General features: G+C 48.2%; 2 protein-coding genes across 9 annotated transcripts in view; one reads left to right on the top strand and one right to left on the bottom strand.

Annotated features, from left to right (window-relative positions):
• On the top strand, positions 3101 to 10750 carry WDR34 (WD repeat domain 34). The gene is made up of 9 exons (XM_021414343.1): positions 3101 to 3268; positions 3740 to 3994; positions 4752 to 4861; positions 6572 to 6729; positions 7235 to 7344; positions 8011 to 8178; positions 8599 to 8831; positions 9633 to 9790; positions 10337 to 10750. Exons 1-9 carry the CDS (start codon positions 3116 to 3118, stop codon positions 10573 to 10575), a joined length of 1584 nt encoding a protein of 527 aa, XP_021270018.1. The 5' UTR covers positions 3101 to 3115; the 3' UTR covers positions 10576 to 10750.
• Positions 10741 to 25118, bottom strand: part of SPTAN1 (spectrin alpha, non-erythrocytic 1) — a 46544-nt gene continuing 32166 nt past the window's right edge. For 5 of the 8 annotated variants that reach the window (XM_021414313.1, XM_021414309.1, XM_021414311.1 and 2 more), the window contains 20 exons: positions 23441 to 23572; positions 22944 to 23081; positions 22468 to 22572; positions 22048 to 22256; positions 21158 to 21278; positions 20880 to 21001; positions 20239 to 20371; positions 20004 to 20102; positions 19578 to 19737; positions 19262 to 19338; positions 18894 to 19103; positions 18326 to 18622; positions 17739 to 17851; positions 16886 to 16903; positions 13629 to 13683; positions 13300 to 13496; positions 12864 to 12917; positions 12237 to 12383; positions 11759 to 11906; positions 10741 to 11061 (listed from right to left, as the gene is read on the bottom strand). In XM_021414313.1, the coding sequence (XP_021269988.1) occupies positions 10936 to 11061; positions 11759 to 11906; positions 12237 to 12383; positions 12864 to 12917; positions 13300 to 13496; positions 13629 to 13683; positions 16886 to 16903; positions 17739 to 17851; positions 18326 to 18622; positions 18894 to 19103; positions 19262 to 19338; positions 19578 to 19737; positions 20004 to 20102; positions 20239 to 20371; positions 20880 to 21001; positions 21158 to 21278; positions 22048 to 22256; positions 22468 to 22572; positions 22944 to 23081; positions 23441 to 23572 (2661 nt within the window). In that variant the 3' untranslated portion in view covers positions 10741 to 10935. The remainder of the gene's footprint in view (positions 11062 to 11758; positions 11907 to 12236; positions 12384 to 12863; positions 12918 to 13299; positions 13497 to 13628; positions 13684 to 16885; positions 16904 to 17738; positions 17852 to 18325; positions 18623 to 18893; positions 19104 to 19261; positions 19339 to 19577; positions 19738 to 20003; positions 20103 to 20238; positions 20372 to 20879; positions 21002 to 21157; positions 21279 to 22047; positions 22257 to 22467; positions 22573 to 22943; positions 23082 to 23440; positions 23573 to 25118) is intronic. The other 3 variants (XM_021414314.1, XM_021414317.1, XM_021414310.1) reach the window with 2 other exon arrangements.

The raw sequence follows: 25118 nt of genomic DNA, 5'->3' as shown, positions 1-25118 counted from the left end.
TGAACCTGGAGAAGTGATGGCTGGAAGACTCATGCAGCCTGAGGTTACACACGTGGAATCCACGCACGGACCTGAGCCCTCGTTAAGCTGCTGAACATCGAGCTGGCTGCACAGATGCTGTGTTCCTAATGCAGTACAGCTGTGGTGACCTTGGCTTCCATGAGGTTAGTGAACGTTTGAACACCTGGTTTTTTAACAGATTTCAAACCCAAAAGAAATAAGATCTGTACGTTAGCAACGCATCCACAAAGTATATATCAAATACATTTGAAACAGAGCTCTAATTTAGGAACTTGGGTCCTGTTTTTCCTTCTGCCATGCATTTCCAGCATGGTGTTACTTACAGCACTTACACCTCAAATGCCCACTGTTAAAAATAACAGCACTGGTAACTCACGGCCTCACAGAACTTTGGCAAGGGTAAAATAGATGTTTGTGATGTTTTTGGAAGTACAAAATGAGGAGTATCACTGCTAACACTGCAGATAAACAGACTTCAGTCAGCTCATTACGTACTGGTCTTGCATCTAAACTCCACGATCACCACCACCAGCAGCACAATAGGATGCAGCTGTTGTTAAAAGCTTTCCTGAATGGGGTACACCAAGCTACTGGTGAAGACAGAAGAGCGTCCTTTCAAATAATGCTACAGATGTCGGGATGTTCCAGTCGTTTTCCTTGTGGGTCATACCTGCTTATTTGTCTTCTTGCCTTCACACTTGTATGGTCCTGATTATTTTTCTCCAGGGATATCCTCATTTAATGCAACCTCAGAGCCTCACCAGCACTACCCTCTAGATCAGTAGAGCAAACAACCTCACTGTAAAGCAAATGACGCTCTAGACCTGGTTCAAAACCAGCAGTATAGAAGTAACTGATCAGGTAATGCCTGTACATGGATACCAAGCAAGAAATACCAGCATAAAGCCAGTTTAATTATGTTGCATTCAGAGGCAATATAGACAAATACCCAGGCTTCAGCCAAACCAAATTTGTGATGCTATGCAATCCAGTAGTGAACAATCAGGGAAACAGAATTAGGGCTTGATGGTTATACTGCCTGGGGAGACAACTGCTCTCTGGAGTGGTATGTTTCTTTGGTACAAGCCCTTGTTATTATTTGAAGTTTTGTTGTTTGGTTTTTTTTTTTAATACATAAAAATACACGAGGAGTTATGTTCTCTGAACAGAACCCATCAAGCAGTAAAAGGCAGCATTTTTGCTCCAGTTTCAAGCTTCTTGCTGCCAGTCTAAGTCCCAAAAGATCTTTCTCATGGCCACTCTATTCTTGTTTGAGCTATGTGTGTTGTTTTCTTCATCCTCACTTGCATCTGTTTGTGGTGGAGGGAATGGGGGAAAGGTGAACAGGGAAGGCTCAACTGTCTCTATTTTGGGTAGCCTGCTGTTTCCACTATCTGGAGCCTCAGCAGAGCTCAATTGTTTCATTTATTGCAAGCAGAAGGCGGCTGCTGCACCCACTAGTGGGTGAATTTGTCCTGAGACGTAGCAGAAAATATTTGGTTTGTACCAAGTTATAGAAATTGTACAACAAAGCATGCGTGCCTTTTTTTTTTTTTCCAGCTACTTTCTCCTCCAGTGTTTCTTCCTAGTTTTCACTTCGGTCTTCTCTTATTCTTGTTTTCTGATGCTGATTTGCCCCATTATGCAAAAGTGACAACTTACTAATACTTTATCTCATGCAACACAAAGAAGAGAAAGCACAGATGAGCACTGTGTTAGTTCCAGCCACTTTAGAGAGCCTTCATAGCCTGGGGCAGGTAAGAACCCTCCCCCAGTCATCCACGATTTCACCCGATTTCCAGGATAGTGAGACCACATCAGAGCATCTACGTGTCTGATACTGCCAGGCCAGAAAGAAAAAGCAAGATAAGATTCACTGAAACACTGTTCTATATTACAGCTCCAGCAAATCAGAGATACTGGAATAAAGAAGAGTTAAACCACAGTCAGTTCAGAAGAGTCATCTTCTGGAGTTATGTGCTTATTTCTCATCTTCAAAGAAGCGCAGCCATGCAGCATATTGTGGAGGAATGCATACTGCCATTGCAGTAACTTTGATGAGAGTATGTTAATATATTTTTGGTCTGTTTCATGTGTTCTTATTTCACATTCTAATCTCAAACAACAACAACAACAACAACCACCAAAAAAACCACCACCACAAAAACCCATGAACTTTTATCTTCAAATTCCCTCTGTAAAGTTTTGAAATCACAGACTGTGCTTCACGTTTTTACTGGGACATGGACTGTACATGAACTCACATCTGTAATATTTGGTCTCCTACCACACAGTACCGTGCCTCGGCAGCTCTAATCATACCAATTAATTTAGTGAAGCCTGAAGATGGACGACAAACCTTCATTTTAAGCCTGAAGAACTTCTTACAAGAGGCACACACTGCTCCCGGGCATTTCACACCATTAAGTCAGCACAACGCAAACACAAACACCCCTGTTTCCCGCAATGTCACGTAGAAAAAAGTTTTAAAACGTAAGACATGCAGTGTTTGGATAGCGTTGTTAAATATTTATTTCATCGATTAAGGAACGAATTTCTCGCTGCCGCATCTCCACACGGGACAATGCGTTGTTCCGGCGGCACACGGCTGCTTCCCGCCACGCTCCGCGCGGCTGGGCTCCTTCAGCTACCGGCTGGACTCGCACACTGCTAACTACCGCGGTTCCCTCACAAGAACAACGCCCGTAACGAGGAAGGGAGCCGGAGCACCAGGCCTGACACGAGCACATTTCTCCCTCAGCTCCGCTCCCGCCTACACAGCGCGGCCCTCCGCCCGCCGCCATCTTAACTCCTGGCGCCCCCGCCCGTGCCTGCGCTCGTGTCCCCGGCGGCGCGACGGGACTCAGCGCGGGAACAGCAACGGGGAAAGGAGAAACCCCCGCCGCAAACGCCACACCGGCCCTGCCTCGCCGCACCCGCGGCCCACCCGCAAAACGCAGTCGAAGCGCCCGATGCCGCTAGCCCGCGCCCCGCTCCGCCCACGGCCCCTCCGTGCCCTTCCCCAACATGGCTGCCGCGCGAGTCGGTTACCGCGCGCGTCGTTACGTCATCCCGCAGCGCCTCTCCCGTCCCCATGGCAACCGGCGGGCGCGGGGCGGCAGCTCTGGCGGCCGCGACCCCTCCCGCCGCCGCCGCCGCCGCCGCCGCCATGTTCGCGGACGAGACGGCGCCCGGCGCCGCTGTGCTCTCGCTGTGGAGGAGCGCCCGGAACGCGCGCTGCGAGGCGGTGAGGGATCGGGACCGCCCTGGCCTCGCTCCGCGCTCTTATACCGCAGGGAGGGGCCCGGCCGGAGCGGCTGGGCGCTGTGCGGGGCGGCGGCTCCTTCCCGCCCTCCTGCCCTGCGCTGAGGGACACCCGCGTCCTATCCGCGCCGGCGTGCGCCTGAGCTGCCCCGCGCAGCCACACAGCGAAGCCCTCCTGCAAAGGGGCACGCGCAGGTCGTGGGAGAGCCCCGTGCGCATCGCTGAGCGGCACTGCCCGATCCTTGCGGCTCCCGCAGCCCCGCGCTGCACGGCTCGCTGCCCGGCACTGCCCGGCGCTGCCCGGCGCCCCTGGGCCGCGGCACCAGCACCGGGTGCTGCAGCGCGCTCCGCCTGTACCGTGTGCCCGCGTGTGTGGGGTGCCGGGGCAGAGGGGGAAGGCTCCGTGTGGCGCTCTGGGTCTGTTTGGCTCATAGAGACCGTCTTCCTTTACCAGAAAAGCTGCCAGACCGGGGAAATTGCAACGGCAGAGGCTGCGGTGCAGTCACGGAGCGGCAGAGATGCCGCTGTGCAGACGGATCCGAGCGTGGGTGCTGTGCCAGGCGGCCAGCACGGAGCCCGCGTCGATGACAGCGGCCTTGTGGCATTCCTCCGGAGGGTGGAGGAGGTCGTTACCAAAGAGCTGAACAAGAACTTGACAAGTCGTGCCTTCGATGGCTTTGATGTGAACTGGACCGATCAGAACAGAACAGTAAGCTGACAGCGCTCAGATCCTTGTCATTACCTGGGAGAGCTGCTGGTGGTGGCTCTGACCCCTTGGTGCTGTTTCGTACTGCTGTGACTGTCCTTGCCAGATTCTAAGAACTAGAAATCCCTAGGGTTTGGCGGAGTTTTTTTTTTCCTGCAGCTTTCCCCTTTGCTTGCAGCCTGCTCCTGCTCGGTCAAACAGTTCTTCCTGCTGGTGGCTGTGTTGCAGCAGCTTTGTGAGAGGGAAGCTGCTGGCGGTGCTGGCGTGTCCTCAGCTTCCAGGAGCCTCTTCAGAACGTGCCAGGCCGGCAGTCTAGGAACAGCTGAAGTCAGCGATTTGGCAGCTCTTCCTATTTAGATTATATTTGCTTAGTGTACGGTGTTGGAGAGTGGGAGCAGCTTGTATCTTGTCGGTACATGTTGGTACGCTCGTTTCCAAACCATTTCTTGTGAAGCTCCGTGAGTGCTGGGACGGTGCTGAGGGCTGTGATAAAGCCCAGCACTGCGTCCCTGCACACCCTGAGCTGTGTGGTCTGAGGGAGGTAATTGTGAAGAGACGGTTGGTTTGGTGGGGTCATGGGCTTTTTTTTTTAATAATTTATTTTATTCCAGTAGGAATTCACCTTCTTTTTTCACATATGCCTATCAGGTGCATTGGCACTGGGGAATCCTGCAGTAAGACCGTGTGATTGCATCCAGGGCATGCACAGATCTCAGGTCTTCATGTTCAGAAACGATTGCTTTAATTTAATCTCTTCCAGGTGTTGTGTTTGCATACATTGTCATACCCAGAGGCTCAGGATCAACACCTGCAGGTTACTGGTGTCTCGTGGAATGCAACGGGATCGGTTGTAGCATGCTCCTACGGCCGGTGAGTATCTGCATGGATCTGGGAGCACACCTGATGTTCCTGTGACATTTTGGACTGACTTGAGTTGTACATATGTTCACTTGCTCTGCAGTCATAAACTACATAGAAACGTACCTTGGTTGTGTTAAAAAAAAAAAAAAAACCCACGTTCAAAGAAAACAAAACTCAGGGCTGTCTTAAATTACGGCTTTTATTTCTTCTACTTTTTTTCCTTATAAAATGGATATATATACTCTTACGGAATCGTTTCCAGATGGATTCTGTTTGAAAAAAAAGCAAAGAGCAAGCACACTCGCAGATATATGTAGGTGAGGTTTCAAAGCACGTGCTTTATTCATTGCAGTTCATGCTGTTTTAATGAGGTCTCTTTGCACCGTGGATGAACCTGGCACCCAAACAAACATTTGAGGATCTCTGAAATGAGAGCGGGGCAGAACATTCATCTAATCCAATGACCTCTAACAGTGTCTCCTTTCTATGCCTTTATGTTGCCCTTACTCAGTTTTCTTTCTATTATGGTTTCCTTGGATTTAAAGCCCTAGCAAAAAGTGCATCCAGCAGTGAACGTACAGGGAAGAGTAAAACCGGGCCGACCTGTATGTTCCTTGCCCCTTCTGCTCTCCCAGTTTGGGTGAGCTCCCAGTTAGGTGACAGCTATTTTCAGATTAGAATGTGGTTGCTAGGTCTGTGGTTACCTGCAGTAGAATTCCCTTCTGTGAACTTGTGCAGCCTGTCTTAAACTTTTAGCCTCTACCACCTCCTTTAATGAGGAATTCCACAGCTCAGCTGTGCACTCTCTGAAAATTTCCTCCTTCTGTTTGCTCAGTATCTCTTTCAATTAAAGAATTAAGAACATCGGGGAAAGGCAGAAGTCAGGCTCAAACAATTGCTTCCTGTCCTGGCCGCTCGCTGTTCTGCCCTCGGCCATCTCGTGGTAGTGAGGCTGGGCAGCGTGGTGCTACCAACAGAACACCTGGAGCTTCTGCGAGAGGAGCCTCTGTCAGCGCTTCCCTCCGAGCTGTTTGCCATTACCCTCACGTGTCTGCACAGCGTCTCGCACGTGCCACCTCATAGTACGCTCCCTGTAGAAACCTTTACCTTCGGAAAATGCATTGCATGCCAGCTGCTTGCTGGGGGTAAGCATGCAGGTGTCCTGGTATGTCTGCTACGGGCAGGTGGCTTGCAGCAGGCAGCATTTAGGGTGTGTTCTTCTCCTGTCTGAAGGGGTTACGTTTTGGTAAGCATGCAGTGAGAGAATCAGCTGGAAATAATGAAGAAAGCACAGGGACTGCTGTCTTTTCTCAGACCCTGGTTCTTCAGGTGCTTGTTTGAAGAAACCTGGCTTGCAAATCAACCTGTTTGCAAATCAGCCGCAATGTGATCTGTTGGGTTTTCACCCCCAGATATTCATAGGACCTTTCAGTGTGTGCTCCTTAGACTGTTCCCAGCATGTGAATGGTTAATAGATCCGGGAATAGTGAATTGTATGGGGTTTCCTGGCAGGCGCTTTGTGCAGTCGGTGTGCTGAAATGTGCTCTGCGTATACTAACGTGCAGGGAAGTTCCATCATTTCACGATCCCTTGATTTCAGTTTTCCTTCTAGCCACGAAGCAGCACGTGTACAAATGATGACCGGGACACACCAGAGCTCTGCTTGAGCTGGGATTGCTGTGTGTCAGGCACGATACGCTGTAGCTTTCTCTTCATCAGGCTGAACGATGGGGACTGGAGCGCAGAGAAATCCTATGTTTGCACCTGGAATCTGGACAGAAGAAGGCTGGATCCACAACGCCCTGACCTCGTGGTGGATGCTCCCAGTTCTGTCATGTGCCTGGCCTTCCATCCCTCCCAGCCTTCACTCATAGCTGGTAGGTTAGATATTATTGGAAATGTACCCTTATTTCTTTAACTTGGATCATTTTTCTCTCTTACCTCAGCCTGAGATTTCTTGCAAAAGCAATGGCATTGCAGCTCCACAAGTGAAGGGACTAATGCTCACCAAGACTGAGTGCACTGTTAATTCTGAGCTAGGAATTGGTACTTACGTTTTTCAACAGCATCTACCTTTATAACAGAGAGAGATCTCAGAGAGGTGACAGAGGCAAATCCAGCCCTAGTTGCCAGCAGGATGTGTGTACTTACTTCAGCAGAGACGTATTCTCTTAAACCAGAGCTGAAGGTGCCCTCAGTGTGGCTCCCGGTCCTCTGAAGCTGTTGGCCCATTTCCACCAGAGCTTTATTTATGCATGTGCCCCTCTTCCTTCTTGGGGATGGCTCTTCTGGGGGCTCTGCTCATACACTATAGCGATGACAGAAGTTACTCCAATTCTGTGACAGTAACAGCAGGTTTCATTGTTCCCTCTTTCCTTGCAGGTGGTCTGTTCAGTGGGGAAACAGTGGTGTGGGATACCAGCAAAGCAGAAGACCCCTTGGTCTGGAGGACAGGGATGACGGATGACGCTCACGCTGATCCCGTTTATCAGGTGAGAGAGCTTTCACAATAGACACAGCTGGGGGAGAAGAGAGCTGCCAGAGCTCGATTTTATCCCTTCATTTCTTACCTTGTTAGCGCTTTACCTGAAGCTCTCAGACAAACTGCTCTATTTCAGCTGCTACGTTCTCCTTTCATTTACCGTTGTTCCCCAGAAATAATACAGAACTGGCACATGCTGAACTGGATGCTTTCCCTGTAAAATAACTTCTTGTTCAGGATAAAGGAGCAGGCCTGTTCCTATGCTGCAACTGTTTCTTGGTGCAGATTATGCCAGCAATTAAGTAGTACCACTGATCTTAGGTGGAAGCTTAAAGTTCCATGAAGGGGCACAATCTGCCAGGCAGTTTGGCTTCCTAGTGGTTTTCTTGGTTCCTCTGGGGCACTGTTTCCTTGAACAGTCTGTGCATTTTCTCATCTGAAAGTTAGGAAAATGCATTTATTTACAGCAGAGTGGAAGTGCTATAAATACCTGAGCTCAAAAATAACAACAGGTGAAACCTGGAAGCCAGAATTCAGCCCTGAACACCTGAGATCATTTCTCTCCTTAGCACCTCTGTGTCTGCTCCTCGCCTTGTCTGGCAGGACAAGGGCCTGCTGAGCCTGGGGGTCCAGTGCTGACAGCCCCCTCACCCGGAGCTCGGCTCCTTTGGAACAGGTTCACTGGCTGCCTGATGCCAAGCATGGAAATCACATCCAGCTGCTGAGTGCGTCGACGGACGGCAAGATCCTGGTGTGGAGGGAGGAGCGAGACGGGCGGCTGGCTGTGGCTGAAGGATTTGCCCTGGTGGCTCAGCAGGTCCCTCGCAGTGCTCAGCTGAAGAAGGTGAGTTCATGAGCTTGTCTGACAACTGTGCTCTGGCTCTAGAGGCCGGATTGGAGGCCTAGCCTGTCACAGAAGAAGGACCAGGAAAAGCTCCTTCTGAACACAGAGTAACCCCCGATCTCATCTCACTCCCACAGTGAAACTCATTCCTTGGGAGGCTGGCAGCAGCTGAGATTTTGCCATGATCTAAAGTTGCCAGGACCAAGAAGAGAACTTGCTTACAGCACTAGTAATTCACACAGATCCCACTGTAGGTGGATACTGCAGGGCTTGAAGGCTGAGCAGTACTATGACCATCATAGCTGGTACAGGCTGTGCAGAGAACAACTCCTTTGGTCCGTGACGGGCTGGCTGCTGCTGCTCTGTGTGCACGTAGCAGAAGCCCCCATCTCTTACACCACGTGTCTGTTTTTCTCCCAGCTCGTGTGGGGAGAGGCGGCTGTAGGTGTGACATCGCTCTCTTTTTCACACTTCGATCCCCACGTGTTCGTTGTTGGTGTGGAAGGCGGCTACTTGCTCAAGTGCTCCACTGCAGCAGAGACTCCAGCTCCCCGGCGGACACGAGGGTCTGTTCCCCTCAGAGCACCAGCAGAGCTCGCCTTCTCCCCACACAGTGGGCCCGTGTACTCCGTCAGCTGCTCCCCCTTCCACAGGCAAGAGCTGTACACAAACACCAGTGCTGCACATTAGTTACAAGTTGCTTGAAAAATGCACATTTAGAGCTAGGTAACAACATTGGAGTTTTGTTAATGTGCAAGTTCCAAACAAATCTTGCCTAGCACTCGGAACCTAACTGACTTCCTCTTGTGGGAGAACCGCTGCCCATTGGCGTTGGTGAAGCTGCACGCTCAGCTACGCTGCTTGTGGTCAGTGCCCGAGTAAAACAAAATAGCATTTGCACTCCAGCCATTTGGAACGTTAGCACCTTCCTTAGGTCATCCCAGAATACTAAAGAGCAATTTGAAGTTGAGGGAAAACACCTGAAAATAGTTATTGACTGAGTTAGTGCAGAAGGGACCTGCCCGTCCCAGCTCACCAGCAGCTGCCTGAATTTCAGTGAGCAGCTCCATCCCTGCCCGCTGTTCACCCACCACCCCCGGGAGAGGCCCCGCACCATCTCTCCATGGGCCGTGCTGCCAGCCAGGGCTGCATGAGACAAGCAGCGCTAACACGGCCCGGCTCTGGCTCAGCAGTTCTCAGGCATCTCTGGCCCGCAACCCACCGTGCTCAGTGGGCAGCGTGAGCCCTCATTAAACTTAATTGAGAGCACTGACAAAGCTGTGGCTCCACAGACCGTGTCCCAGAGCACAGCTTGGAAATTGCTGCTTTAGGAAACAAGCAGATACTGACAGAACAGGAACAGTGCCTGAGATTGTGCTCCTTGAGTGAGTGTTGTTCTGTATCTTTAGCAGTAAACCCCGTGACATTTGTTTCCTGCACCCCCCTCCACCCAGGAATCTCTTTCTGAGCTGTGGGACTGACGGACAAGTCCACCTGCACTCCATGCTGCAGACACAACCCCTCGTTTCTCTCCAGCTGTCTACGAAATACCTCTTCTGTGTTCGCTGGTCTCCTGTCCGACCTCTGGTCTTTGCAGCTGCTTCGGGAGAAGGCAAGTGACTGGAGCTGCCTGTTCTCAGACTGAAAATTAAGATTCTGTGCTATTAATTAATACAAGTCAGTTCTGATTATCACATCCCACAAGCAGAAAGCAATAACCATTGCTTGTACTGCACAATTAGTACAGTGGAGCCATTTTGAAATCTACCAAGATAATGGCAGTAGCAGTTCTTTATTTTCAGTCCTACCTTTAAAGCTATGGCTGCAGCAGCCTGCAGGGATGTAACACAGCAGTTACTGAGGCTAGAACTTCCCTCCAGCTTCCTGGCCTTTGCCATTTACTTCTAGAGCTAAGAGTAAGCAAGAACTTCTTCCTCAGAAAATTTCCCAAATTCTTTTGAGTTTCGGAATGGAGATTCCACAGAATCCTGCCAGCTGCCTTCAGGTCTCTGACAGCAGAATAAACGTGCGCTGTCTTACAGTGATGGCATCTGTCAGAGTGCAGACTCCAGCCCAGGGAAGAGCCAGCCCAAGTAGGTAATATTCTGCACATAAAGCCTGTTACTGTACAGCTGTAAGAAGTGTTTCTGTTTTGTAGGAGATGTGCACCTGTTTGACTTTGAGAAGAGCTCCCAGAAGCCCGCTGCTTCCATAAAGCAGGCCGAGGACGAATGCCCCGTGTACTGCTTAGAATTTAACACCAAGCAAACTCAGCTCTTGGCAGCAGGGGATGCTGCTGGAACGGTCAAAGTCTGGCAGCTGAGCTCTGACTTCACCGAGCAGGGGCCCAGGGAAATGAAGCACCTGGAGCAGCTGGCAAGCGAGCTCACAGACTGAAACAGCAGCACAGCAGCTGGGGGAGCTCCTCACTGCTCTGACTCAGGGAAGAGCTGCCCCTTCAGCTTCTCCCTGTTCTGGCCCAAAAACACACCTAGCTGTGACCACAGCTGGAGTTTCATCCACGTGACGGTTAGATTTGCATTTAACCATTAAACAAGATGATGTGGTTCGACCAGTAACTTTTATTGAAGCACACTGCAATATGTTCATCTTCCCTAAGAGTTTTAAGCTAAGCAGTTTAAGGTTACATCATAAAGTAACATTGATTATTGTAGAGCACAGAGAGAGACACATGCAGAGCTTATAGTCAGCAAACGTGAGCGTGTTCTTTGTATCTTTTGGTACTAGTGTTTTGTATCAATTCACAAAGAGTGAACGTGTAAATTCTATGTAGTCGTAGGCAGAAGGAAGTTCCCTGCCCTTGCCATCCATGTAGGGCTTCATGTGAGAAATGCAGTAGTCGGCTTGTTCCCGGGTCAGGTTCTGAAAGATAAAGACAGGGAAGGTGGGGATGGGTGCTCTGGGGCTGCAGGCGGGGCACTGAGCAGCAGCCCCCCCTTCCTGGGGGCACAGCTGGGAGGAGAAGCCAGAGCTCCAGAACTACACGTGGCATGGAAAGGAGCTGCTTGTTTGCACTGTTTGGTTCCAGGCTGGGAGGTCTGACCTGCAGCTCCCACCACAGAGAAGACAGAACAGGTAACAAATACAAGGAAGAAGAGCAACCCCTTTAATTTCCTGCCAACTGATTCCGACAGGAAAAACTTGCTGTCTTGGCAGGGCAGTGGGAGAGAGGAGATGTTCTCGGTGTCTAAGCACAGACTCAAGTTTCTCCTTCAAATCACTGTTTGGAGAAGCACCTCCCTCTAGTCTCCCACACGATTAAAGGAAAGTACAAGCTTCTGTGAGTAAATGCACCCAGGCTTTGGAGCAGCTCTTGTTTTACTCGAGTAAATCCTTTGGCAGTTAAAACTTTTCTTCCTTCTCTATAGAGCCAAGAAAGCGGATGGACAGAGCTGTTACTGTGACTTCTTCATTTGCTGCAGGGGTTACCTCTGCAGGTTCAGAACTGGCTCAACTACGGTGACAGGAACTCCCAAGTCATTAGTGCTGTTTTTGTTATCAAGCCATGACCAGAACGCCTCCACCTGCTGCCTTCTCGTGGGCCACAAGTGGCACTCACCTGGTAGAGCTCCTCCTTGGTCACGTAAGGCTTCCCCTCTGAGCTGAGGGCACGGAAAGCACTCTCAATCTCCTCGCTGGATTTCACGTTCTCTGTTTCCCTGCTGATCATGAACGCCATGTACTCCTGCAGCGAGACGTGGCCATCCCTGCCGGTGAAACAGGCAGCACGTGAGCACTGCTGTGTGCTCTACCACAGCGCCCCGACAGAAGGGCTCCCACTCTTCTGGGAGCAGTGAAAGCCTCGATGCAGGAGGCTGCATCAACCCCAGACCATTGTCAAAGCGACGTATCTTCTTGATCAATGCCATTCTTACCTTCATGAGAACATTTTTTTTTTTTTTTAAACATGAATTACTGTGAAAACAACCCCAGAGAAAGCAAAGTTCTTGGCCTCTAAGAGCCTTTCCAGATAACCCCCCCAAAAGGTGCCGATAAAATACTCTGCAACAGAAAAGCAGGAGGTCCAACGCACGTACCTGTTGGGATCAACGGTGTCAAGAATGGACTCAAATTCGGGGTCGGGCTCCCCTTCCTCAACCATGGGCAGGTCATAGCCAAGGGAGCGCAAGCAAGACTTGAACTCCTGGTGGTTAAGACGGCCAGATTTGTCCTTGTCAAAGTGCCTAAAAAACACAAAACCCACATTCCTAAGCGTGAAGTTGTTGAGCATCTCAGAGTTACACAGCGGGCTGGAAATGAGAACCTTATGGGAACCTTATGGCCAGTCCAGTGGTCTGGACAAGTGAGCTTGAACTCATGGACATTTCCTACCTAACAAAATGTAAACACAAATTCTTTACTTTGCTTAAAAAACACCAAAGGGTGGCTGTATCCCCAGCTGGAATTCACTCTTGGTTCCTACTCAACTGCCCACCAGTGAGCGTGCCCAGCAAAGGCTCTCATGGCTGTGGTGCATCCAGCCAGCACTGGGTGTATCTGGAGGCTCTTGCCATCTGGCAGAGATCAGAGCAGCTCAGTACGGAATTGGGCAGGCGATAAAGGAGCTGCAAACAGAACAGCCAGAGAATCCTGTGAACGGGGGCCATCCACGTGCCAGAAATATCTCCCGAGTATTCCTCTGGCATGCTTCCCCTGCAACTCACTTGAACATCATGCTGAACTCCTTCAGGGCCTCCTCTGTGACTCCAGTTGTGTTTCTGAAAGGGAAGAAGCAAAGCTAATGAACAGTTTCCAAACTGCAGAACTCCAGTGGAGTCCATCTGCCCCAAACCTGCAGTGTGCGTCAGCTGAGGACAAGTGAGCAGACGATGCACGGCATCATCACAGCAGAACACATCAGCTCCCCCAAGACATCACTGCTAATGGCCAACAGGAACTATTCCAAAACATGCTAGCTTCATCCCTCTGAAGAGAGCTGGGAAATGTTGGGGGTTCAGGAGCTCTACGCTGCCACACATGGGGCAGAAGACAGGAGAGACTCAGCACTGACTGCACCAGGTTTGCTTTCAGACAGGGAGCAGCGTGTTACCGTTCACCTCCCCCCCAGGCCAGGCACACCGCACACCGGGTAGGTAGTACCGAGCTTGAATCTGCTGCTCCAGATTGTGCTGCATTCTCATTCCCAGCTGGTCAAGCTGGTCCCACTGCTGTGCCAGCCCCACGGTGCTGTGCTCTGTGTATTTGTTGTCCAAGATAAGTGCCTCTTCCATGGCTGCTCCAAGGTCCTCGATTTTCTTCAGCTGGCTCCTCATAGCCCGGATCTCCTGGTGCTTGCGCTGGTAGGAGCGAGAGAGGAGGAAGTCAAGGAGTGCAAAAACCAAAACAACAACAACCAACCTTAAAATGAACACTCATCTAGGAGGAAAAAAAAAAAAAGAAAACTACATGATTCTATGAGCAATGCTTACTTTAGTAGCTTCCAGCTGGGATTCCAGTGTTCCCGACTCCTCCACCATACAAGACCTAGGTACAGAATTACAGTGAGACACAGTACTCCTCCCATGAAAAATGGCAGGTGGGGCTTGAAATTAACAGTCCTTCCTTCAAAATCCTTACAGCAGTATTGCTCTGCAAATATTTCAGCGCTGGGTTTGTGTTTCATTTGTTCTGACTCGCTATTTCAGACAGACACATTACATCTTGTTTAATTCTTATTTCTTTGTACAGTTAATTTCTAGCCCCATTTGAAAGGCAACACGCTCAGCAGTCACACTTCATGCCAGATCCACAGCACCCGCTTTACTGGGCCTCACGAAATTAGAAACTGGTGCAGTCCCACCCTGCTCTGCCGTGCTCAGCACACGCACACACCAACCACGGGGGAATCCCTGAGATGGGCTGCACTGGCTGGCAAGGGACGGGAACTCTATAGAGATGTGTTACTGGGGATCAAACAGGGAAAGGAGACCTCTTGAAAACTGCTGGTTTGGTTTGGATGTGATCTTAGTACAGCACAATCACTGCAGAAAACCCCGGAGCTCCCCTGTGTAGGCTGGTGGAGAGGGGACCTTCCTGTCCCAGCACCCGGAGGAACCGAGGCAGCGCTGCTCCGCTCAGCCCCGGCTCCACGCAGCCCCCACCTCACACCAGGATCCCCGTGCGGGGCTGCCCCCAGCATCGCTTTGTAGGGACCAGCGAAGGGAAGCCTCTGGTTGCTGACCCCCCCCCACCCCAAGGAACCTACGTGGCCCTCGAGCAGCAGCGTTCAGGGACCTCTGTCCTCCCACTGATGGTGAGAGCTCGCACTGACCGACCTGCCACGCACAGCCCACGCGGTGCCGCGCACGAGGGCTGCACCACGCTTCTGACCGCTACGTAAGGTCCTGTCAGCAGCTGCAGCTTTTCAGCCCCGCTGAAATCTACCCCGTGTGCTTTTGAGGAGGGGACTGCAAGCGCCGGATGGCTCTGTAGCCACAGAAACACAGCGAGCAGCCGGGTGCTTCCCAGCGCAGGGTGAAGGCCCAGGCTCAGCGCGCATCCTTGGGGGAAGCGCACGCCCAGAGCCCTGAGCAGGAAGCTGGGAACCAACCACGGGAGGGAGACGGCGGGGAACACACCTCCAAGCACCTCCAAGCCGTGAAAGTTAGTTGGAAGGAAAGCGAGCCTCGGAATTAAAGAGTGCATTGGAAAACCAAAGTGAGGTAAGAAAATAAGAGGAAAAAAAAACCTTCCAGATAGATCATCCCCAACTTCATACTGATAGACACGAATGACGCGACGATAGGCTATGCTAGTCGAAGAAAAGAAACCAAGTAAATTCCAAAAAAGAAGAAGGAAGAACAGAGGACAGAACACACCCACACACAGGCACCGCAGCGGAGCCGCGCTCCAAGCCAGCATCACCGCTTGCAGCAAACAGAAGCCGTTACTTGTGAAACAAGCAAACCCAAAGGCTGGTTGCACACACGCAAAACTAACTGGTTATTTGGGGGCAAATCACACCGAAAGGAGAAACGCTGGGATAAAAAAAGATAAATGAAGTTTTGCAGTTCGCTTATCTACAGGTTCCACCAAGGCGTTTTTCTTTGCAACTCCGCATTCTGCTCCCCTGTCCCAGGCAGCACTGCACACGCACACACACACACACACACACACACGCACACACACGCACACACACGCACACTGGCTGCAGGAGCACTCTGCTGCCTGGAGCCTCCCTGCAGCTCTGCTTTCCCTCCCACCAAGGCGGGCCAAGTGCAGCCCAGGGCTCTCTGAGCTAAGTCTGCATTAGGGACCTACTCGTGCAGAATTAAGGCCCGGCTCTGCCTTGCGCATCAGTGGCCTTTGGTAATTTGCCCAACAAAAGCGCTTGGCATGGGGATCTCCAGCTCTGCCCCTGCAGCTTTCAGTAAATGGCCCCTTTCTGTTAGCTCGTTCTTGGACATAAGAACTCATCTACAACTCCAATTTACAAAGGAGCAGAGAATTCCACATCCGTTCCAGGAAAATCTGCTCGGTTCCATTAAACAGCACAACAAAAATGGGGCAAACTGTTTTCATCTGGCAGAAACAGCAGAACACAAGACACTGCGGTCATTAGAGCACATGAGCAGCACAGTTATCTGCGAAGAATTGCACCCTTTTATTATGAAAAGCCACCTATCTTGGTAAGAAAGGCCCCTGCCTCCTCCCAGCCCTATGCACAGGGCTGACACAGCCTCTGCGCCAGGCCCGTACCGCGTGTCTTCATGTTTTACACTGTGTCTTGTTACAAAGCTTCTATTGTGTTGCAGCTTTTTAATACTGAAAAATTCAAATGGGCAGACGCACTCGGAGGTTTCGGCAGCCTGAAGACACTTAAGGATTGTATTGTTTCCTTTCCACTTCCTGACAGATCACCAACTAGCATCCTCATTGGGGATGCTAAGAAGGAGCTCAGACCGCAGGCACCCAGCTGCCAGCCAACCTGGGCAGCTCCCTGCGCTGCTGCTGGAAGGTTTTGTTCCCTACCACCAAGGATAAAATCTCTGCAGGGTAAGCACCTCCTCCAGAGCACTGTCAGCCAGCAGGCTGTAAGAGGGCAGTTCACATTTGTGTATTACAAAGTCTTAAGACACATAATTTCAAAGCCTCTTTGTAGGAACACGTCTTGCCCCTCACAGAACACCACGGTCAGTGCTTGGGGCTTTAATCGTGCCGAGAACGGTTACAACAGAAAATGCATTCTGCTAAGCAAATCTCTCAATATTGGGAAACTGTTTTAAAAGCCAGGTGAGTGTGATCATTCTGTCCTCTCCCGCATCTCATCAGAATAAAAGCCTTTCCTTGTGCGAGCCCTCAGAAAAAGGAAGAGCAATGTGCTGCAGTACTTGGACCTAGCAGCTGGCAGGTACCCTGCTGCTGGCAGGAGCTGGTGACTCTCGAGGTCCCCTTCACCCCGAGCTGGTCCATGATTCTATCAGCAGAAGGCAGCACTCCCATGGGATGCCAGTGGCTTCCCGTTCCTAACTTCCTCTGCTTTTAACTAGGAAATAACTTTGCTTTTTATTGGTTTCAACGTTAGCCACTCCAAACTCTTGTTTCCTGAGCACCTCAGCTAGATTGCTCTTTTCAAATAAAAGGGGTTTCAGTGCGGCTTTCACAAGCAATGTAATGACAGAAGAACACGCACAGACAGAGCAGAACACATCACCGTACTTTTAAAGATATAAAATTCAATACTAACCCATCTAGCAGGTAAGTCCTGTAGAATGTGAAGATCCAAACATCAGGCAGCAGGACAGAGACAAGACAGTAAGAGAGGGACAGATTTGGGTGGGAAGTAAACATCAAAAAGTTAAAAATCATATTTAAATTTCAGTATTTCATGAAGACACATACAGAACCATTTGTAAACGCACAGAGACAGAGAATCACAGGATTAAATGAAAGCAGAACTCACCTCTTCTAAACCACAACCCGTACACACCAGAACTGGCTGTGACAGCACTGTCCCCTGTCTTCTAGAAACGTGCTCTTCAGCTCACTGCGATTCTCAACCCTCAGATTTTTTATTTCTAAAGCAGTTAAATATCTGCTCTCTCTCCCCCAGCATGGATATTATTAGACAGCACCCCCTGACAAGTGTTTACAATGCAATGTAGTCTTCGCTTTTTTTCCCCCCCACGGTTTCTTTCTCTACTAGTCCTAGTAAGATTCCTCATGTGAACACAGAAAGCACTAACAAATGCCAGGAGCACTGCGTGCAGGCTGCTCCAGCTGTGTGCTCCCAACCCTACCAGCTGTCCTGCAGGCTAGGTCAGGAATAACTGCAGGAGAGTCAAGTCCTGGATAACTGGAATCACAACAGAAACATGATTTCAGAAGCAGGATCACTGCTATACCCTGGTGTCTCACAGCTTCCTCTCCCCATGGCTAATGGGGCTTCCCTCAAAACCCAGCTGCAGGAAATGAGCAAGTTCTCAATAGCTGCTTTTCAGCAGGGGACATTTACAGCTTCGATGGACTAAGCAGGCATAAGATGGATACAATCAGCTGCACAGCTCTTTAAGAGTTGCTCCTGGAAAGACAAACTGTACCTAGTCTCCTGAATCCACTGGTGGAAAGCGTTAGCATGCTGAGCAAACTCCTGGCGCAGCTTGTCGTTTTCTTCCTGCCTCCGCTGCTCCTTCTGCAGCTCCAATTCACGCTCCTGAGAACGAGCAAAAACCATTTCAAAGAGGGAAATACGAGACTGGCTTTGTCCTAGAACAAAGCAAAACCAGCACTGTGTTCCAGCACAACTCTAGAAGTCAAAAGACTGAGGACTCAAACAGCATCCTCCATACCTAACCAAGGTTACCTAAGATCGCAATACAGAACATTCCAACCAAACCCTTGGGGATTAGAACTGAAGCAACCATTACTTTGCTGTACAGCGTGAATGCAAAACCTTCTCTATAGTCAGGAAGTGAGGGACACGAGCTTTGTCTTTGGAGAAAAAGCAAGTGGAAGATCACAAAAAACTGAACAACAGCACAAACTAATGGATGTTCTTCTGTGCTCCCAAAATTTGAGAGACTTCCATTTTTAGTGCAGTGACAAACTGCTGAACTGATTATCTGGCAGACAAATTCCAAGGCAGGCTTGAAAGGTCGTAAGCTATGGAAGCAGCTCTCCAACTTGCCTTGATAATTTTCTGCAGATTCCTCCAAGTTTCTTCAAGAGCCTCCATAGTAAACCAAGTGTACGGGTTGGAGGCGACACGGAAGCTCTTGATCTGGCGATCAAGCTCTGCCAGCTGGTTGAAGTCGGCCTGGGCAGAGCTAAGCGACGAGCGGAACGCGTCGTGGGCTTCTCGCAGGGCTTTGATTTCTTCCAGAGAATTGCAGCGCACGGGATCCGTCAGGTCCTCCTCAGCGTTCTCAAACCAACTGTTGAAGGCAGAGGCCTTCTTGGCAAAAGTCAGGAAGAGATCCTCGACCTTGGAAACAGAAAATAATCCAGTTGTTCAGTTCCGCTATGCCGTAATGCAAATATTCTGTATGAGATTATCTAAAATCAACAAGCTCAAGTAATAGTTTGCCTTTATTACTCATTTCTTGCAAGTATATAAAAAATTGTTATGACAAGTCCCCTGGATCTCCATAATCATTAGCTGCAAATAAGAAAGCTGCCTAAGTGCCAAGAGTTGTACTGCCTTTCCTCCAAAGAGAGCAATCAGATTTTCGTAGCCCCATGGTTTGGTGACTCACCTTTCTGAAATGCTCCTGAGCCTCCAAGAGTTTCTTTTTCCTGGCTGCAGAATTAGCAAGGAGCTGATTCCAGCGTTTCATCAAGGAAGCGTGCCGAACCTCAATGGCCTTTGACTGGATATGTTTGGCTGCCAGCAGCTGGTCCTTCAGAGCAGTGATGTTTGCAATTCCCTCCTGCTGGAAAGCCTGAAGTCCAGCGTCAAAAGTTTCCTGAAGCATTAAGAAAGAAATATTTCATATAGAAAATATATACAACATTATATAAGAATGGTTAAATAAAAACAAATGCAAGTACCAAAATCTTGTATTAGAGAACTGCTGACCCATTCCCTTCATCGCTTACAAGTGGAAGCAGCACCAGCACTGACCTGTTTGGTGAGCAGTGTTTGCACAGAAGAGAGGTCGCGTCCATAATCATCTGTCTTCAGACTGTTTTCCTTCTCACCTGAAAAATGAAGCAAATTCTGTAAAAATGAAAACACCTCTATCTCAAATGCTCCCTCAGTTACAAATTATGCTCTAACAATGAACTCACAAGCACCTATCAGGTATAATACTGCTCATTCTCTTGGGCTTAGGTCTACTTATTATAACAGAAAGTGAGAAGCTACATGAGATATTGAGAAATGGAGGTGCATTTCAGTTTCTTTGTGATAGCATACTGTGCTCCAGCACAGAACATACCTATCCACGACTCCACCACATCTGCTTTCCAGTTGAACTGGAGGAAGGCAGAGTTCTCATCCAGTTTGGCTTTCCTCTGAGCCGCGGCTTTCTCCAGATCTGACACCTTGCCCTTGAGGCCCTTCATCTTAGCAGTGATGTTCTCCACATGGTGATTGTTCTACAAATCAGGAAAAAAAAACCCTACAGTCTTCCAAGGCATCCAGTAAGCAGGTGACAGAGCAAGGATGTTAGCCAAAAGACTTGGTTCTCAACGTACAACACTGCCCGAGATGAGCTCTGAAATTGGTTAAATAGCTTATTCAGCTGCGAGAAGAACTCTTTCAAAGAGATGACAAATCAGTCCTGAGAGCAGAGTAAGTCTATTTTGACATGAAAACGTCCTGGGCAGCTTTTGAAAGTTTTTCTTTACCAGCTTATGCTCACCTTTTTAATGAGATCCTCTCCATTAGCACAAACATCATTCACTCTGTCTTTGTGGACAGTAAAATCGGTCTCGAATGCTTCGTGTTTTTTCAGCAAGCCCTGCAAATACAACAAAAATAAATCAACAAAAAACTTCTATATCTGAAAAAAAAAAACAGTTACAGTAAAGGTTCATGAGGTTCTCATCAATGATGATGCAATGAAATCACCCAAGAGCTAACAGCTTCCTCCATACCTGGATAGCAGCAAGTGTGTCTCCATAGTCCTCGCTGGCTACCAATGTCATTTTCTCGTTGATCCATGCTTCCTCTTCTTCAACATTTGCTACAAACTGTTGGTACTCCAGAGACTCCTCCAGACGCTGCCCCCTGTGTGGGCAAAGAAAGGTAAAATTAGCCACAGTGTTACTCTACAGCTTTTAGATGTAAGATGGAAACAAATATACAAGCAGCTGAAAACCAAAGAATGTACAGAGCCTGAAAGCCAACATACAATCACTCACACTTCCCTCTTCCAGGCCTCAAGGCCTGCAGCTACTGAAGGACTGGGAGGACTCCCTCCCAGCAGCTTCCATTCAGAAAAACATCCTGGTAGTGGACTTAGGCCAATTCATTTCAAGTCCCTGGTTTTCAGCTGGTGCAAGCAAAGATTAATCACAGCATAACTTCAAAAAAGAAAACCACCCCTCACGTTTCTGTTGAGAACCATTATCACTAAAACTCTTTTCAGTAGTTTCGTAGAGCCTGTCACCAGTGACAGGTGCTATTACATGATACTACTGACTAACGAACCAGATCTAAAAACCTGAAATTCAGTGCACCTGGTCCCATGTAACTGTTCTACTTAAACAGCATTTTACAGAAATGCCTCACACACCGAGCAGCTGCCAATTGTTTTAACTCTTTCCAGTGATCCACAAACTGAGCCAGCCTCTGCTGTATCTCCTCCTTCCCAATTGTGTTATCATCTGAAAGCTTCTTGCCAGTGTCCAGAACACCCTGCAAAGCAGAGAAACATACAATTAATGAAGCGTCACTTGCTGTCTTCTTATGCACTCTGTCTGCATGCTTACAAACTAATTACTTGCTTTCATACTTGCTGCAAACAAGAAGGACATTCTTTACAGAGCAGTCTGTAAGGAGAGAGGTATTCACCTGGATTGCAGGCTCATGGGCAGCTAACTCTGCTTCCAGGCGCTTGTGTTTTTTCCTAAGGTTCTGCACACCAGTCAGGTCTCTGCCGTAGTCCTCTGAGCTCACCAACAGTTTCTTCTCTCTAAAATCACGAGAGAAGGAATAGAAAATTTGAAGATTACTCACACAGATCAAATCTCACAGAAGAAAAAAAGTCATTGCAAATAAGGAAATGCTCCTCACAACAAAGATCTTTGTGCCATGTGTGAGCTACCATCAAACAGCAGCTGGATCCTGACACACTCAAGGGGAAGGGGTAAGGGAAGGCAGAGGGTCTATCATTTCTCTATGGAGGAGAACATAACTGCATTGTTTTCTTTCTAAGACGACAGCTGCCCTTGGAAAAGTTTACCTGCTGTTGTCCAATTACTATTTTTAATTTTGCACAACACAAAAGTAGTAGTCTAATTTGAATGCTTTCTGTGAAGTTCACTTCCCTCAGGGTGCTAACACCAGTATGGAAAGGACATTTGGTTAACTACTACAACTGGCTAGAACAAGAAAAACAAGTATTATTTCAGACTGAAAAAGGTCTGAATTTCTTCTGTGAGCTTTCCCAAAAAGATGAGAGTCAAATTCCAGTTATCTGGTTCAAGGCTAAAGAGGTTACTCTTTCCAGCACAGATCTCTCCTTCCTGGTGTTTGACCAAAGAGCACTGTAGATAAGAAGCCACACCCAAGCTGGAGCTGAAGTCATCTCGAATGCAGTTTTCCCTGACTAGGAGGCAAAGGTGACTTCTTGTAGAGACACACTTGTGTTCTAAAACCATACTACAGACTGAACACTGCTGGCAAGCTGGCAGTCAGCACACGGCCTCATGCCGGGGGCCTCCAACTCCCACAATACGCACTTGATCCAGGACTCCTCATCATCCATATCACGGAAGAACTGATGCAAACGATGGGACTCGTTCAGCTTCGCCCGGCGGGCAGCTGCCATGCTCTTGATCCTCTGGAAGCGCCCATTGATGGTTTCACGTTTATCCTTCACTTGGGAGGTATCGAAAGCGCTGCTGGTCATCAAACTGTCAGCCTGACTGTTCAGGTCCTTCAGCCGATCCTGGAAGCACGGGGGAAAGAGGCGTGCACAACATCAGCTCATCAGCATTTCTATACTGATTGCACACAGCTCAGAGTTCTGTGTTGACGAGCCGCAGTTTTTACTAAGAAAGCATGTTTCAACAATATATGACTGCAGCATTGAAGCAGTACCTGCAGAATTTGCCAGTTAACTATGATTTATATTCCAAAACTAAAAGAGAAAGCAATACCTCATGAGCAGATATATCAGCTTCCAGTAGTTGGTGCTTCTTCAGGAGGTTGTTAACTGATGCCAAGTCCTTCCCGTAGTCTTCAGACGCCAGCAAAGCTTCCACCTGGGGGTGGGGGAGGAAAAAAGCAAATGAAGAATGAGTCGTGTGTTGTATTTTCCCAAAACCCTTGACATTATACTGCCTTTAAAATTATACAGATTATTTCCTTAACTTTCTACAGTGTAGATAAACCTTGGGCTCATCACCTGTTCAATTCTTCAGAGATTCAAGGCAAACATGCCTCTTCTCACTTTGTTTATAGGTAATATCAAATACATTCACAAGATCTCTAGCCATTTCTAACTGTATTTTCAAAAGAAAATAAACTTTCTCAAAGGTGTATGATACTCTAGAAAATCTAAAATCAGCAAAGGAAATAAAAAATAAGAAAAACCAAGTCCTGCAAGTAAACAATCCCCATCTCAATCAGCTACCTCTGAAAGCCAGAAATCAAAGTCCTTGATGCCGGTATTGAAGTTCTGCTGTTTATTAGCTTCTTTCAGTTTCTGACTCTTCTCTGCTGACTTCTGGACCAGGAATTGCCACTGGTCAGCCAGGGCAGCCAGCCGTGCCTGTTGTAAAACGGAGAAGACAAATGCTATGAACAAAAGATGTAAGTTCTGATAAATGCAACACCTGAATAAGGCACAAATTTGGCTGCAGATTTCACACACGCAAACTACACTGTAACTACTTCATGCTGCCTAGCTACAATTCAGCTCAACATTTGCATCCTTGTTATAGGATCTGAAAAGTTCTCTCTCTCTTAAAAGTGAAGCAAAATGATTGTTGCTGTTTCTATTTCAGCTATGCAGCAGAAACATCTCTACAAAACGAGATTTGTTTTTCACACGTATTTCTCTCGCCAAGTTACCCAAACACTTCCAAGCTGAACATCAGCAGATATTCCAAGTAGATTTGCTGTATCTACCTTCACAGCGTCCTCACTGCCAGCACATGCTCCTCTTTCAATGAGAGAGTTCCCCATATCAATGACTCCACGAATCCGATCTGCGTTGGCGTGGAGCTCAGCTTCGAAGGCTTGGTGCTTCTGGTGCTTGCTCTGCACGTGAGAAAAAGCACAACTGTCACAAACTGGACAAAGGGCTCCTGCCTTGTTCTCATGGGCCGAGAGGAGAGCGTGACTGTTGTCTATATAAAGGAGTTTGTCTATAGTCTGACCTACAGAAGTTCTCCCTCAGTAAGGCTCCTCTCATTAATCTGGGTAAGTACCAAGCTTTGACACAGCAAAACTTCCAGAGCTGATGTACATCACTCAGGAAACGTCTTCTGATTTTACAGATGCTCAGTAACATTCCTTGTGTTAACCTCAGCTGTTCCTCAAGTGAAGCTTTCTCCTCTGAAAAGCAGCAATTAGACACGCTAAGCATAAAGATGAAAACAGATCATCCTTTCTACTCCAGCAGGAATTTGTGAAGCTAGTGTTTCTATTCCTAACCTACAGACAGCTAACAGAAATCACTGCTGCACCTGACTTGCACGTTCTGATTGCAGTCAGTCATATGTGACCACACTATATATTAAAATCTAGGATTAATGACTAAAAATTCTTATAAATCTTATAGAACTATGAAATATTGATTAAAAAAAAGTTTGAGTAGAGAGCACCATGAGAACAACAGGAGCCTCGGCGTGGGAGGAAATACACAGATCTCTCTCATATACAGGATCCATCCACCCACCAGAAGGATAAGAACAGCACAAAAATGACACAACAGAATTTACAAGTATTAACTGGAAATGCTAGTAGCATTGGACATGGGTATGCAATGCCCTGAGAGAATGGAATGAAAGGAAATGTTAGACTGGAAGTAAAAGATGAAAAATACTACAGCGTTGGCATGAGAAATTCTGCATGAACTGCTTTATTTTGGAAACTGCTCGTCCTGAATGCTGGGACTGTTAAAACGTATCCTTCAAAGCAGCATTTACCAGCAAGTAAAACTCAATTTAAGAGCTGCCAATTGCACACCTTCATATAATTCCCATGACAACAAATCCAAGATATTTGCTCTAATATGAAATATATATTTTTTTTCAAATAAGCAAAAGGGTATCTAATGTACAGCAGCCTAAATCTGAAAACAGGCATAATTATTCTCTCCTTATTTAGCCCAGTTACCTTCCCTCTCTTTGTTGTCTTCTCCTTCCATATAACCCCAACAGCTTTCTATGTGGTACGTATCTTTTTCCAGAGAGTTACTTCTGTATTACTCTTTTACCTCTCTTGCAGCTCCTGCAAGCAGCAGCTACTGCCACAAGAGGTAAGCACTTCAGCTCTATCAGCTTTATTAAATTCTCGACCTTCAGCACTGATGCTGAAAACTCAAGCTCACAGAGCTGATGTTTTGTGTCATGGGTTATGTCATCAGCACTGAAGATGCAGAAAGGATGACAGGCCAGGCTGGCAAATTTCTGAGAAAGGAGGACAGCTGCCATTCCTGCAGGAGCTGACTCCTGAAGAGAAACACGAAAATCCCCACCCTGCACCCTACATCCCCTATGCACCACAAATTAAACAGATCATGCAGAACACCTGCAAAACAAATACAGAAATAAATGACGCTGTATATGCATTAATAGAAAAG

Source organism: Numida meleagris, chromosome 16, assembly GCF_002078875.1.
Source record: "Numida meleagris isolate 19003 breed g44 Domestic line chromosome 16, NumMel1.0, whole genome shotgun sequence".
NCBI lineage: Eukaryota > Metazoa > Chordata > Aves > Galliformes > Numididae > Numida > Numida meleagris.
This window is presented reverse-complemented; position numbering and strand designations above follow the sequence as displayed.